This window comes from Cupressus sempervirens, chromosome 10, assembly GCF_028749045.1.
Source record: "Cupressus sempervirens isolate cs-2001-9-10 chromosome 10, ASM2874904v1, whole genome shotgun sequence".
NCBI classification, from domain to species: domain Eukaryota; kingdom Viridiplantae; phylum Streptophyta; class Pinopsida; order Cupressales; family Cupressaceae; genus Cupressus; species Cupressus sempervirens.
This window is the reverse complement of record NC_143127.1, coordinates 413,495,215-413,509,731: the sequence shown is the minus strand read 5'-3', so window position 1 is coordinate 413,509,731 and position 14,517 is coordinate 413,495,215. Positions and strand designations below refer to the sequence as shown.

Genomic DNA, 14,517 nt, shown 5'->3' with positions numbered 1-14,517 from the left:
GTATATGGGACCCTTTTCTTCGTTTCACATTTTGTAGCCTTTATTTTAAGGCTTGCGAAACAGTGATCTGAGCCTCTAAATGCTACACAAATTTCAATACAGCTTGTCAGTTTCTTTTATCAAAATTCTTGGAGAGCATGTTTTGATCAGTTTCCATTTCAAGCACATAGTTTAGATGCATTTAATGTGTTCTTGTGAGCGTATGGGTGGCTTGGCATGCATGTGCAGATGGGTGTGTATGTACGTGCGTGTGTTCTGTTAGTGCCTGGAAAATTCTGCAACCCTTCTAATAGTCTATGCCAAATTTTTTATGTAGCAATTCTGTAGAGCCTCTATGTCTGTGTTGGTGGGCATGCATGAATGTGTGTACGTATGCATTGCGGATGCTCAAAAATCTGCAACTCTGCCAACAGTCTACATCAATTTTTTTTGTTTTACAGTAATTGTTCTCGAGTGTATACTAGACTAACTGTTGTAGTATATGCTGATAAAAACTATATTATGCAGCTAACGTATCATTTGCATTTATTTTTCTATCAGTTTGTGTGAATTATAAAATCTATTTACAATTTTACATAGACCTTTTGTAAAACTTTCTGCTATCATTGAGAAAATTGGCCTTATATCCTTCTTTCACTGGCATATCTTTTTCTTTTCTCTGTTATATGCATCCCGTCCAAATTAATTCATTGTGTTTCTCTCTTTCAGGTATTAAAACTTAATGATTCTAAGGAAGCTGTGTATGGAACTCTAGACTCATGGGCTGCACGGGAAGATACATTTCCTTCCAATGTTCTCAAAAGAGCTTTGTATATGTTGGAGAGTAAACAGAAGTGGCATAGAATAATCCAGGTTCCTTCTCTTTCATTGCATATAAGCTAGGTCTGAAAGGTCTACGATATATGCTTGATCTTTGTCTGAAAGGTCTACAAAGAGAACAACAATTGGTCAGCATAGAATGTATGCACAAATTAAAAATTACTGCTCTTCAGATGCATAATGGCTTTAGATAGTGGTTGCCCGATTAAGAATGAATATTCTTCTGGATTTGTAATATCTGTTTCAAACATTTGAGTCAACAATTATAATGTGATAATTGCATGCGTGATTTTGATTTTCACCATATTAAATTATAATTTTTTTAGTTAAATAAAATTAATCGTAATGTCATCATTATGAAATGGTCTTCTTCTTTGAGGAAAACCACCTCAACTCACATTTTAATTTTAGGCATCTGTGTGCAAGGCAGCTACCAGGTTTCTGGAAGGGATGTTGATGGTTTTAAGGCCATTGGTCCCATATATTGTGCATAAGAAAAATAGATGACCAGCATCAGGCCTCCCGTAGTGTAGCAATCTGTATGGTAGTGCCTTATGATAGTTGCAGCTGATGTCCCCGCCATTGGAAGTTTGGTATGTTGATTGATGGCTTTAGATAGGCAAAATCAACACAATAATTCTGTCCCTAAAGAGCCGACTGCAGCATTGATGTATCAAGCAAACAAACCATTTCTTCAAGGTCAAGTAAGTAGATGCACACTCTTACTCCAGTAATTTGTTTGCACCCTTAGACCAGGGAATTGCAAATCAGCTTTCAATAATTAAATTATGAGAACCAGTTGAGGGCACAAATTAAGACTTTTTGGATGCTCATATATTCCAGATAGCTGCACTACTCCATGGTACAAAAACATTGGAGAATAGCTTTGAGTAACAACACTTCCGAAATAAATGCCACTAGCAAGGAGTTGATTGTCATTGAAAAGTAAGAAATTCCAATTAATCAATGGATTACTCTATAAAATGAGTCACAACCACATCTTGTAAAAATGTTTGATGCAAGAAGTGAAAAGTCCTAGCAAGTGTATGTGATGGAATCATGTACCGTTGTGCCAAAAGCTCAAATTGCCAATGATTGATACAAATGCTATCCTTAACTAGACCCATGGGAAGTGGTTAAGCCATGTCACAAGTTCCTAAGGAGGTGGTGACCACCAAGTCAAAAATCTTCCCTTTAGCACTGTTTGAGCCTAAAACATTCACTAAAGGGAGACTCAAAGTTGTGATTCTAGGCTGTGATACCAATTGTTGGAATCATTTGCCATTGCTCCAAAAGCTCGAATTGTCAAATCCTGATACATACACCATTTTTAACCTAACCCATGAGATGCAACTAAGCCATGTCAAAAGTCCCTAAGAAGGTGCTGACCACTAAGTCAATACTATGATTTCCAATACTCCACAAATGCAAGGAGTGGGTTGTGAGATGCAATAGATGCTAGAGTGTAGGAAAGTTGTTAAAGAGAGATCATTTTGCCACTGTGTCCATCCCAACCACAAGAATTATTTGAACCATGGGGGTTAAACTTCACAGGTCCTGTTAAAACTAGTCAACTTCATGAACATAATATATAATGCCCCCATTTTGACGCCTTCCTTACCGTTAGTACCAACTGATAGGATTAGCTTATCACAATGTTCTCGTAGGCTAATACAGTGGATTGGGAACCCATTATGGGGCTTTGAGATTCTTTGATGAGATTTGCAGTGCATTTTAGGAGTTCATCATTAGTCTCTTATTTTGACAGGGATCCCTGTTTTTTAGGAGACTTTTAGTTTGCCTATTGACCACTCAGAGCTGGTGGAGTTGAGCAAGAGGCTTTATGAGCCATTTTTGGATGTTTAGAGTCAAACTCCTATTTAGGAGAGTGCCAATTGACTTCTTGCCCACCCAAAGAGCCATGGAGCAGAGTTCTGACCTATTCACAAATCACCTATGGAATATGGGATCCCCCTATCTTTTTGCTCACTTTGCTATTTTTGGGTTGTGTCATTTCAGTAGCTTTAGTTTAGGTCTCCTGGGAGTTCTTTCCCCTTTTGGTTTTTGTGGTTATATGTTGAGTTTTGAATCCCTTGAAATGTGAGTTTTTTTTGGGTAGGTAGGAAGAGCAGTTCTAGAAAACAATCTTATTCATGCATGTGAGGATTAGAATGCAAAATCATGACTAAGTTTGTTTTGAATGCTAAAGGAATCCTCCAAAATTGTGTCTCTGTGCATGGCAACACAAAAATCCAGGAGTACTTGGAGAACATTAAAAATTCATAGGATCCATTAGCCTAGTCCCATATGTGATTAGAGATATGGATCTTGGTGATGCTAGGAAAAGTGCTTAGTATGAGAGTCACTCATGGAAGTTCACATCTTCCTAAAGCATTGAATTCACCAAGTACAAAAAAAAGGCTTCTAAGTCAAAATTCCTCTGTGTAGATTAAATTTGCATTCAAATTCAAAAGGAGTTTGTTAGCTAATTTAATGTGCACTCATGGGCACTAAAACATGAATATCAAGGTATCAACCACAAACACCAAAATCTTTAATAAATTTCAAAATACTCACAAGGGTGGAAAAATGTGAAAATTCTCCATAGAGCTTGAAGCACGTTCACAACTCAACATACTATCAAGAAAGACCAAAGCTCTGAGTCCAAGGCACATCCGTGTCCATGATCAAATGTATAAGAACCAAAATCTGAAAGATTCAATTTTTTTTGTCTCTACATTGTCAAAATTCTCAACATCTTTAGGCACAACCCAAACATGTTCCAAGTCATGAGATTTTGTCACAATGTTAGAAAATTGGAGCGCCAAATCCGCTCTTGCGAGGAAATCTCATTTGAGACACAAAAAAGAGTACATTGTGGACCATGGTATGCACCCTAGTGCAATTCTACAAAGTGAACAATGGGTTGTAAGAGAAAGTTTGGCATATGCATGAAAATGCACTAAAGCTTCAAAGAATGGCAATCAAGGAACTTTTCAAAAAGTAAATAATTTGTCAACACCTCGAAATCAGGCCAGAGCGCATATTCGACATAGTTAGGGAAAAGTCAAAATAGAAACAAAATCCACAAACACCCCGTATTTGTGCCTAAGTGCGATTTTCACGAAGTCATAGGATTGGAAAAATGAATTGTCCACCAAAATAGCCAAAACATGCTCTAGCGCGAATCAGCAATCATCATGGAAATTTTTCAAGAAAAAACAAAATATGCCTATGATCCTTACTAGCGGTTGGGTGCATATTTTGGTGAATGAAGGAAGATGGAGAAATGAAGTTTCCATGATGAAAGGAAAATCATGGCCAAGCCTAAAGTGGGCTAAGGCTGGGGTCCCATGGATGCTAGCTTCCTTAAAAATAAAGATGCACCCATTGAGATTTTTTAGGAAAATTGTAAGGTGAGCAGTCCTATGAATTTTGCAGTGTGCTTTACTTTAGAAGGGTTAGCTCCTAAGTTTAAGGAATTTTTTTTTAGTTTTATTTTGTGGTAAAGATTTTTTTGGTTTTGATGAGAATAAAGTTTTTCACGTGCCCAGATTAAGATGCCTAAAAAAGTGGGGCTCCTATCTTTAAGGAAAAGATTCTAATTAATCTTGTAGCCCCTCCAAAACATTCCAATGGGACCTCTTGGACCTAAAAAATAGGTTTGTAGCCCCCCCTTATGGGACCCATGCCTAAGTTTTGGAAACATTAGATATAAAATGCTGTTCGGTATAGCCTAAAGCATGCCCAACATGGGAGAAGAAAAATGGGATTACGGGGTTACCTTTGGATGTGCTTAGAGCATATTTTTCAATACATCAAGGAAAATTATTAAATTTTTAATCTTTCTCTTCTATGAGTATGCACTTTGAACAATACCCCAACCAAATTAATGCCGAAGTCCTAAATGTCCTCAAATGGTCAACAAAGTTGGGGCCTTTCTTGTTAATTTAATTATTGCTGAATCTTTACGATCAAAGAAGAATTTTAAAAGAATGAAGTTTGTGCACCCAAGGTAACATTAAGGGGACACTGGAAATATTTGAAGGGCTGAATTGGAAGTTTTTATGGAATGTGGTGTTTTGTCGTTTAATTGAAGCATGGAGGTAATTCAGGTTTCTTGAGATTTTGAAAATAGTTAAGTGGCTTTGTCAAATGCAAAATCCAAATAATGATCAGATAAAACATTGAGATAAGATAAGATAATATTATTAATGTCCAATGAGAAACCACCAAGGTTTATGGGATTGAGCATACAAATAGAAGAGCCGGCCAAAGTAGAAGCACCAAACGGTGACTGAGAAGAAACAAAACAAGAGAGAGAAGACAAGGTAAGGGTCCTTCCTTGTCACAAAGAAATTAGTAATAGAGGGGTAAACTCGTGAATGATCCATAGTCTTAGAACACCGTGTAGAACTGCTGTAGGACTGTCGCTGCCTGGAGAAACTAATGCAGTGTCTAACCAATCTGGAATGAGTACTGGAAGGCCTTTTCAAACCTCATGGAGGAGACAAGGGAGAGAAAAAGGCAGTGATGAGCTGGTCAGAAGTATGCCCCTGAGGTATAAAAGATTGCAGGGTATTCTGCTGAAGGTGGGTGGCCTCCTAAAGAAAAAGTGCAAGACACCATTGATCAATATAGTTGAAGAACATAGAAAGAGAATAGTCTCTGAAAAGGTAGTATAATCTCCCTCTGATCTCATAGTAAAGAGGACATTGAAAAATGAAGTGGATCTCAGTCACAACCTCTGCCAAAGTACACAACTGACATCCGGTTAGCCCGATCCATATGGTGATTGGTCTGAGCCCTGAGGTGGTGAGAACCAACTTTGAAAGAGCCTAAATAAAACCGTAAGGCATGATTCCAGCGCCAATAGAGATAAGCAGGGCGAACAATAATACCATCTTGAATCTCAAGAAAATACTTAGCATAGAAGGCCATCTTAGGTCGCAAACCCCCCGGGGCTTGCTCTAGGTAGTGGTAATGTATTGTCTATAAATATCTTGTTTGACATGCTCATTCAACTCCTGACATGAGGGGAGAAGATGAGCGGGAGCATCCAACAAAAATTGGTAAGGAGGAAGACAATCTATCTCAATCTCGATCGAACCCAACAAAGAAGTGGCCTGGGTGTACCAACAACGAGACCTAGTAGAAGTGTTGGATCTCATAATCTCAACAGAAGAATAGTATGCCAGATGAGAGTATCTTTGCCGATCAACACTTGTCTCTATAAAACCACGAAGCTGATGAAGAAACCAAATCAAGTCAAACATGGCGACAAGTTTGAGAGGATGAGCTCCAAACTCAGCTAAGACAATGCTGTGGGGGGTGAGTCTGTGACATCTTATGATACGTCATAACAACAACGTTTGAACCCGCTCAATAGAAGCCCAATCAGAAGCAATAAGAGAAGACCCCCAAACAATCAAGCCATAGAGAACAGTCGGACGAACCAAGGAGTCCAAAAGGGACAACTTGGATGAAATATCTTGGAAATGATGCTTGAAGCATTGCCTTTCTAGCAAAGCCATGGAACCCATGCCCTTACTAACTCTGGATTGAATAGCCGGCCTCAAGTTGAAGCACGGCCCTGAGAACTTCATACCGAGATACATATAAGAGGGAGTAATCTCAACCTTCTGACCTTGAAAGAAGAAATGAAGATGAGAGGTCTTTAAATAGTTAAAGACCATAACCCGAGTCTTAAATAAATTGAACACAAGCTTTCGCAGATAAAAAAAGAAGCCAGACCATCAAGGAGTCTTTGCAAGCTGTCATGAGAAGAGGCCAAGAGAACCACATCATCAACAAAAAGGAGAATGAAGATCAAAACCTGATGCAAATAGCACCCATCTCCTGGTTGTGAGGAGTTCACAAGGAAATCTTCCAACTCATTAATATACAAACCAAACAGTGTAGGAGAAAGAGAACAACCTTGCTTCACCCCAATGGTGCTTTGAATTGGAATAGAAAAGTCCTGTGGAGTCTTGAGCCTATCGGTTACCTTATCATAAAGCTTCATAATAGTAGTCTGCAGCATATCTGAGATCCCAATCTCACGAAGTCTCTGAAATAAGGCCAACCTAGGAACAAAATCGAAAGCCTTATGAAAGTCCACAAAAGAACAATAGACCTTCTGAGAGCGGTGCCTAGCCTCCTCAGTGATGGCCCGTAGTGTGAATACATGATCCATAGTTTGATAGTTTGCTCGAAAACCAGCTTGCCCTTTAGCTCTACAACCTCTTCTATCAAGCTTACTAGATAACATGGTGTTCAGAGCAGTGGCATAAAGTTTGACAAAAGTATGTCCAATCGTGATAGTCCTGTAGTTACCTGGATCAGAAGCAGGCCCAGAATTATGAATAGGGTAAACCACATGTTTAGACATGGACTTAGGAAACCTAGTGCAAACCACTCTATCAAAGAGTGTAGGAAGGCAAGATCCGAGAACCGAAGCACCAAGCTTGAAAAGTTCTACCTGGAAACCATCTTCATCCGTTGCTCTGTTGCATCTTAAAGATTTGATGGCCTTAATAATACTGGAGTAGGCAAACGAGTGGTAGTATGGAGGTGGAATGGAGTGGTAGTATGGAGGTGGAATGGAGTGAAGAGGTGATTGGGTAGGAATGTCGTAAAGTGTAATGATATGGGAGGTCAGAGAGTGGTAGTCGAGAGTGGAGGACGAGGGGGGAGCATCGAGGGAAAAGGGTATGCCAAAAGATCTGGGGATTCTGAATAAGCATGGAGCAAAAGGCTTTGGTCTAAGAAGAGGCAAAGGAACTTTTATTATGGTGAAGAAAACAAAGTTACGAAAGGTGTAGATGGGTGAAGGCAGGAGATTGAGTCTCAAGGGCGGTGCGAATAGAGTGATGGAAAACCTTACAATCAGTATCAAACCATTTATTCATAGGACAAGTATTCCTACGCTTAGCTCTGAGTGAGATAGGGGAACAATGAGGGATAAAAACAAAAGCAGAATCCCAGATGGCAGATCCCAGAAGAATTCTTATACATCAACATGGAAACTTGAATGCGAAGCTTCATTGGATATTAAAAGTCAAATCGAAATTGGAAGTAAATCAATTTTTGGTATTAAATTCAAAATTATTTAATTTTTAGGATATATATTTAATATTTAAAAAAGTGAAATAAATAATATTTTTGGATTGAAATCTAAAATTAATTAAATATTATATTTTATTTAGTATTTGATCAATAAAAAGTAAAAAAAAAACGATAAAGAGGCACCAAATTAATAATTTTTTTGGATAAATCACCTTTGATTTGTTTTGAAAAGGATTATTAAATATTGAGATTTACTTTCAATATTTAATTTTAAATTGGGAAAAAATTGGAAAAAAAGCACACATGGGCAAAACTTCAGGATGAAGTTTAAAACTCCAAAGTTGGCAACTTTCTAAAAGCAAGAAAAAAAATAACAAATTGCAAGTAATCTCTTCAAAAATGGAAGCTTGGAAGAAGAAAAACAATTTCCTAAAGTTAGCCCCTAGTCATTAAAGCATCTTTTTGTGGAGGGAAGTCTATAAAAGAAAGTCCTTATTTCATCATCATTGTTACATGTCAATGTTTGGCTCAATTTTAAAATGTTCATATAGCCATTTAGGTTTCATGTAAATTCAGTTGGCAGGTAAATTAGTTACGATTCATGTGATGATAGCATGTTAGTTAATTGTTATGATGATATTATATTGTTATCTTGAAAGCTTGGAAAGTTGGTCAGTCATGACAAGTGAAATGGTGGCTAGCCTTTATGATAGTTTACGAATAATAACTTGTTATAGTAATTGTGATTATATTGAGGAATATGATATTATCGTGGAGGATTTCCTTTCCTTGTAGGAGCACGTCGAAAGGGGAGAAGCATTGCCAAAAAGGAATTGGGCACGGGGACACCACCTATCACTAGATAGATAGGTAAGAGTCCCGAACCACCATGGCTAAGGGTAAATGACTAGGCAAACAAGAGTGTACGTTGGACAACCATGAGCTAATTAGTTAAATTATATATCACTTAATAGTAAAAGAAATCACTAAGAATAAATTGAATTGTGAATGAGTTGGTACCTTTGTAATTGTATGATTTTGGTTGGAGCCTCCTAGTGTTTTAAGCATGTCCTAACATATCGAAACCATGATAAATATCTATACATGTACATACATGTATATGCATATATACGTAAGCCAATTATATGTATATAAGAACGTATGCACATATTTGATATTTGATGTATACGTAAGAAATATATGGTTGAGACTTACGCATGCACATGTGTATCTATATACATACATGCATAGGTATTTATATATACCATGATGTCATATGCTAAAACAATATTATTATTTCTTTAATCCTTGGTCAAAGTCTTATTTTGTCTTGACCAACCTCTCTTCTATATTTCTTTTCCTTCCCCATTGGACATTATTATTATTGGATGGCCCTTTTTAAATATTATTGCCACGTGAATTGATGGCCTTATTTTGTAACTCTCCACCACCTTTTCTTTTTCTTGCATAATTGGGCATACAGCGGTGAAGCAAGGCTCATATACAAGATGGGTCATTGTATTAGATATCTTATTTTCAGAGATTGCCATTGTTACGGCCTTTGCTATTTTCTCCTACCGGTGCTTGCTACATGCCTTCTCTATAACATTTATTTTCCTTTAGTGATATCTATGCTATACATCATCTGCCATTGTAATTGTATTCTACATTTCAGCTATACATTTGTATTTGATATCAGAGAGATTCTCCATTTGGTCAGCCATCCTTAAATCATCCATTGGACAATGCCAGATTGTTGCATCTAGGATTGGTGTTCTTTGTAACCTCTTGTTTGGGGTTGTGTACCTGCGTTGCTCAAGTTTGTTAGAAGCTTTTTATAGAGGGAGCACACAACCAAGTCATTAACACCTCTTTGTTTCTTTTATGCCTTTTACATTAATGCATTGGTTGAAGTTAGCCTGTACTAAGAAGGCAGCACTATCTTTTTGCAATCCATGATTAGAAAATGATATCCGGTTTTGTTTATTTTTCTTCCCTCTTCTTCTCTTGTGTAGAATGTCCATATGCTCCAGATCAAGCCAAGAATTATAGCATATGCATAGTGACATTCAATTCTAGAATTTTGATTTATTAGAGTAAAGACAAGAAGTGCAAGACTTATACAGGGGTATTTGAAATATACACCCTGAGATAATTGGCAACATCCTTTTGATGATTAATTAGACTTGCAAGAAATTTTCTTTTCTTTATGTGATGCCATAGGCCAGATTTTGGCTGAGTATAATGACTGTAACTATATTCAGTGATCTTTTATGCTGATTTATCCACCCAAAAATTCATCCAGGAAGACTATCATGCTTGAGATGAAGGGTGTGTTTTGAAAACTGTTGAATTGTGGAAATACTCTTGCATGATAAAGTAAACATAAATAAGTATCAAATAATCACATCTAAATAACTAAGTCAGCTCATGGTAGCCCAATGTTTAGATCTTGTTGTCCTTGAGTGGTGGGTTGATACTCTAATACAAGGACGCTCAATGGCTGGTTAGGGTGTCCCATGTCTATTCTTGGGTAGGGAGGGCCTTTCTCGGTTGAGATTGTGTAGGGATAACTAAGGGTCCACAGTTGGGAGGTGAAGCCCTTGACAATGCTTCTCTCCACTAGGTGCCAAGACTTGCACAAGGCAGAGTTAAGATCTGCATCAAATATCTCCCATTAATGGGTATTTTACTTTATGAATTTGGAATTTGAAGTTGAAGATATGTTAGATAGTTAATATTGTTTAATCAGTTATTCCTTTCAATACTTAGAAATCGGTTTTCCCTTTCAATGTATTAGGAAACTAGCTAAGATGAACCTGAAATGTAACTACATGCTTGAGATTAACTTACTTGATGGTTGTTATAACTGTGTATAAATTTGAACATATCTTTTATTTACCTAATTAGCAATGGGAAAATAGCTTGATATAGTGGTTTTGTTGCCCTAATAAATGGAATTGGTTATTACGATACAATGGTGTAAATTTTTGTGCCCTAAGCGGTATATGTGACTAACCTTGGTTTCGTAGATGTTTCCCTAGGCGGATTTTGGTTTCGGAATTTAGGGTATTACAATCTTAAATCCTAAATTTAATTATGCCTTCAATTGTTAGCTATGATATTTCAGTTAAATGGATTGTAACTATTAATCTCTTTTGTATAAACATCTAAAATAACTATTGTAACTGCCTTCTCATGAATGTGAAGTAGTAACTATGATATCCTAAGTTGTTAGCTAAGGCCTAGGAAAAGGGGATGTTACAATCACACAGTGTTTGAAGAACAAGTTGAGTGAAACTAATTTAAGATTATGGTGAATTTGCAGAAAGAATTTGAGGACATGACATTTTTTGAAGAGAGAAACTTCTTGGAGATAGAAAATTGCTTTTGAAAAATGATTGTCACTTTCATTTGGGAAAATTCACAAGTAGCCATAAAATTCAGGAAAGGAATTTTCTCAAATAAATTCTTGGAGAGAGAAAATCCTATTGTAAAGAGGAAGTGAATTTTCGATAAATTTCCAAATTTTCTCCTTTGTGGAGAAATTGTGTCTGCTTCTCTACATTTTCTTGTGTTCTCTTATATGTACATTTTAATTTTATTTTGCATGAAATTGAGATGGCGAAACCCAGATGAACAAGTGTGATTAGGAAACAACCAATCAATAATGAGCAAAGAGGATTCTATCTGGAATTTAAATTTATTACAAAGTGGGCAGAAGTTGGAAACACTAGTCTCAAATACTTGGATATGAACAAGTAAAACAAAAAAATGTTCGGTTGCAAGGATCATCAACCAACACATTTGGCGTTCGAGATTGTAAACCATGGAATCGTAGTTGCAGAGGGCTTTCTTCCTACATTTCAACATGTAGAATTGATCATGGATTGCACAAAACACTACAATCCCAGAGACAAAACAATCAAGGATTCAGATGGAATTATCATAGTGCATCATTCTCCAACAATCATCTTAGAATTATTCATAATCCCTCAACTTCGGGGCATAGTACTAAAGTCAAGAGAGAAAGCACTTAGAGTTTATATTGCTGGGGTTCAACATTGTGAAGGTGTTACAAATAGTAACTAATTGTGGGAGAAGAGATCCCACCGTTTCAAGTTGTCCAAGGAGCTAGTCTGGCGAAGACTTTCAACGAGAGTATAGTGACTTGGTCATGATGCTTAGTAGGATTTTTGGAATTCCACAATCCTATCAGTTCAAGATTTGCTAGTAGAAGCAAAAGGCCTTGTAGTACGGGTCAAAACTCCTACTATAGAGGTAGTAGCTCTTGAGATAATGGAAGAAAGTCTTTGGTTGAGGAAGGAATTGATGTGAGGGTAGTACAAGGGTAAGAGCAATTGGTAGTTTAGAAGGATCACAGTGTTGTTATTCTGCATTTTCTTGAGGCAAAGGCTAAAGGAAATCATGAGAAGGAGGCAACCAAGTCAACCAATCTGAAGGAAAGGGAAAACCAAGAAATTTGTGAAGGTCATTAGCGAAGAATCTAGATCAAAACCCTTCAACTTGCAACACATGCAGTGGATAAGACAAAAGATCAGATTACTCTAGATAAATACAATGCAACATAAATTGTATTAGTTCATGCCTCCCAAGAGTAGGTTATGGAAGCATTTGACAATTCAAGACAGGCAATGAAAGATAAGATGAGAAAGTTGGAAGATAAATATTAGAAATAGAAAGGTGAGAAAGCCTTGTGCGAATACATAAACAATCTACCTTGTTTAGTGAGGGGAGAATGTCCATCCTTTGTTACTCTAGCTATTTCAACTGAGTCAGTAGAAGGTATAGAAAGGATCAGATGATTGCTTAGAGTGCAGAAGTTTGGATAGAGGGCATTTTAAAAGAGGCACATAAACATGTTGAAGATTTGGTGTAGATTCATGACAAAGCACTAGGGGACAATGCACGGATGAGGAATGGGAAGATGAGTGTATTTATCAAGATGAGGTGATCTTAGACTTGCAAGATTTCATAGACTCCTAAGAAAACCTTCATTGATGGTGTAGTTGCTAGTGAAAGAGATTTTTATGACATTCTTTGATTGTATAGTGTAGTGATCTCAACCAAGGAAATGTTTGAAGATTTCACCAAGAATTTGCTTCATTGAGGAGGGTAATATAGATTCAAGCAAGGGATCTTTGACACATTTGCATCCTTAAGGTTGGCGGGGAATGAAATAATAGTAGACAACCTAAAGAAGAAAGTGGAAGAGTTCTTTCAGATGAATTACTTCAATCGAGATGATTTTGAGAACTTAGTCTATTTTTTTTTCAAATATCATGCACAAAACTCAGGACTTGTTACTAGATTGGGAAGACAACTTGAGTAAATTTGAAAGGGCGATGGAAGTCTTGGAGTACAATCATGAATCAACGCTAAGTGTCTGTTTGGATGAGTTGGAGACAATGTTGGACAAATTTCAGGGATTCAAACAACAAAGGTAGACTATTCTCAGTAGAGATGCATTTAATGAATAGTGGGTGCACATAGTGGGCATTCATTTTACCCTAGTCTCTTTCTGAATAGGCATGTGTAGTATAGTGGCTTCTACTTGATTGGTCATGTAATTCCTTTCATTAATCTAGATTCCTTTTGACTTTCTCCTAACCCTAATTAGGGTTGAGGTGGTAGTATTTTGGTCGCTAGTTCTTCCTTTGATATGGTCTACTCATTGTAACTAGGGACCTATATAATGGCCTCATTTCTCATTTGTTAGTAGTGAAATTCTAAGATTGTTGCTAAGAGCTATTGAGACAATAAAACTTTCATTGAAGTTTGGTGGTCATTTGATGTGTCTTAAGGCTTGCTTGGTTTCATAATTCTCTCATTTAGATTGGATTGTTAGATAAAAGTGTTGTGATTTTAATTGAGAATGCAATGGTGTTTCAATGAATTCCATGGTTCATACTTTTGACGGTTTACAGATTGTAAGTTGTGCAAAGTTAGCCTGAGCCCCACCTATATGTATGCTTAACTTCTATCATTCAATGGACTTTGTTTGTTTTAATGGTGTTTGTTATGATATGAATATCATTTGCATAACCCCTTGGATATTGCACTAGTTCTCACGGAGTTGTAGTATAACTCGGCGAAGTGAAGCTTAGTTATTTTGGAGTTTATCCATCAAAGATGAATGTTGGATATCATTACCCTTAGGAGTAAAGTATAATTCCTAAACCCTTTCCCTTTGCTTTTCAATTTTTCTGAAAATCCAAAAGAAGTACCCTAGTGCAAAATCTTTTAATAGATCCCATCTTTGGTATCATCTGAAATCAATTTGAGTGAAGCAAACGTAAGGTCCCTTGTGATAAAGGACAAATCACCTCAACCGTTGAGCTTATCCACAATCAAGACACAAAAGCAACCTTGTATGATCTTCACAATCTTAGCATACAAGGGAATTTGATCAAGAAAGGAAAGGATATCTCGATATTTTGTTCAACTATTGGTGGGTCATAAAACACACATCAACATAAATTGGCAGCAGAAGGAGGGTCCTAGTACACAATGTTTAGATATTGAAGCGTGATAATTTATTCTTGCTTGTGATACATTGAAGAATCTTAAGATCCATGTTGGGAGTGAAAGAACTCTAGGAGTTAAAGT

The 14,517-nt window shown here is 36.9% G+C and overlaps 1 protein-coding gene across 3 annotated transcripts in view; it reads left to right on the top strand.

Moving 5' to 3' along the window:
• The window catches only part of LOC149534457 (pentatricopeptide repeat-containing protein At4g18975, chloroplastic-like), an 86,269-nt gene that overhangs the window by 31,028 nt on the left and 40,724 nt on the right, over window positions 1-14,517 (top strand). For all 3 annotated transcript variants that reach the window (XM_089805315.1, XM_089805314.1, XM_089805316.1), the window contains one exon: window positions 709-852. In XM_089805315.1, the coding sequence (XP_089661441.1) occupies window positions 709-852 (144 nt within the window). The remainder of the gene's footprint in view (window positions 1-708; window positions 853-14,517) is intronic.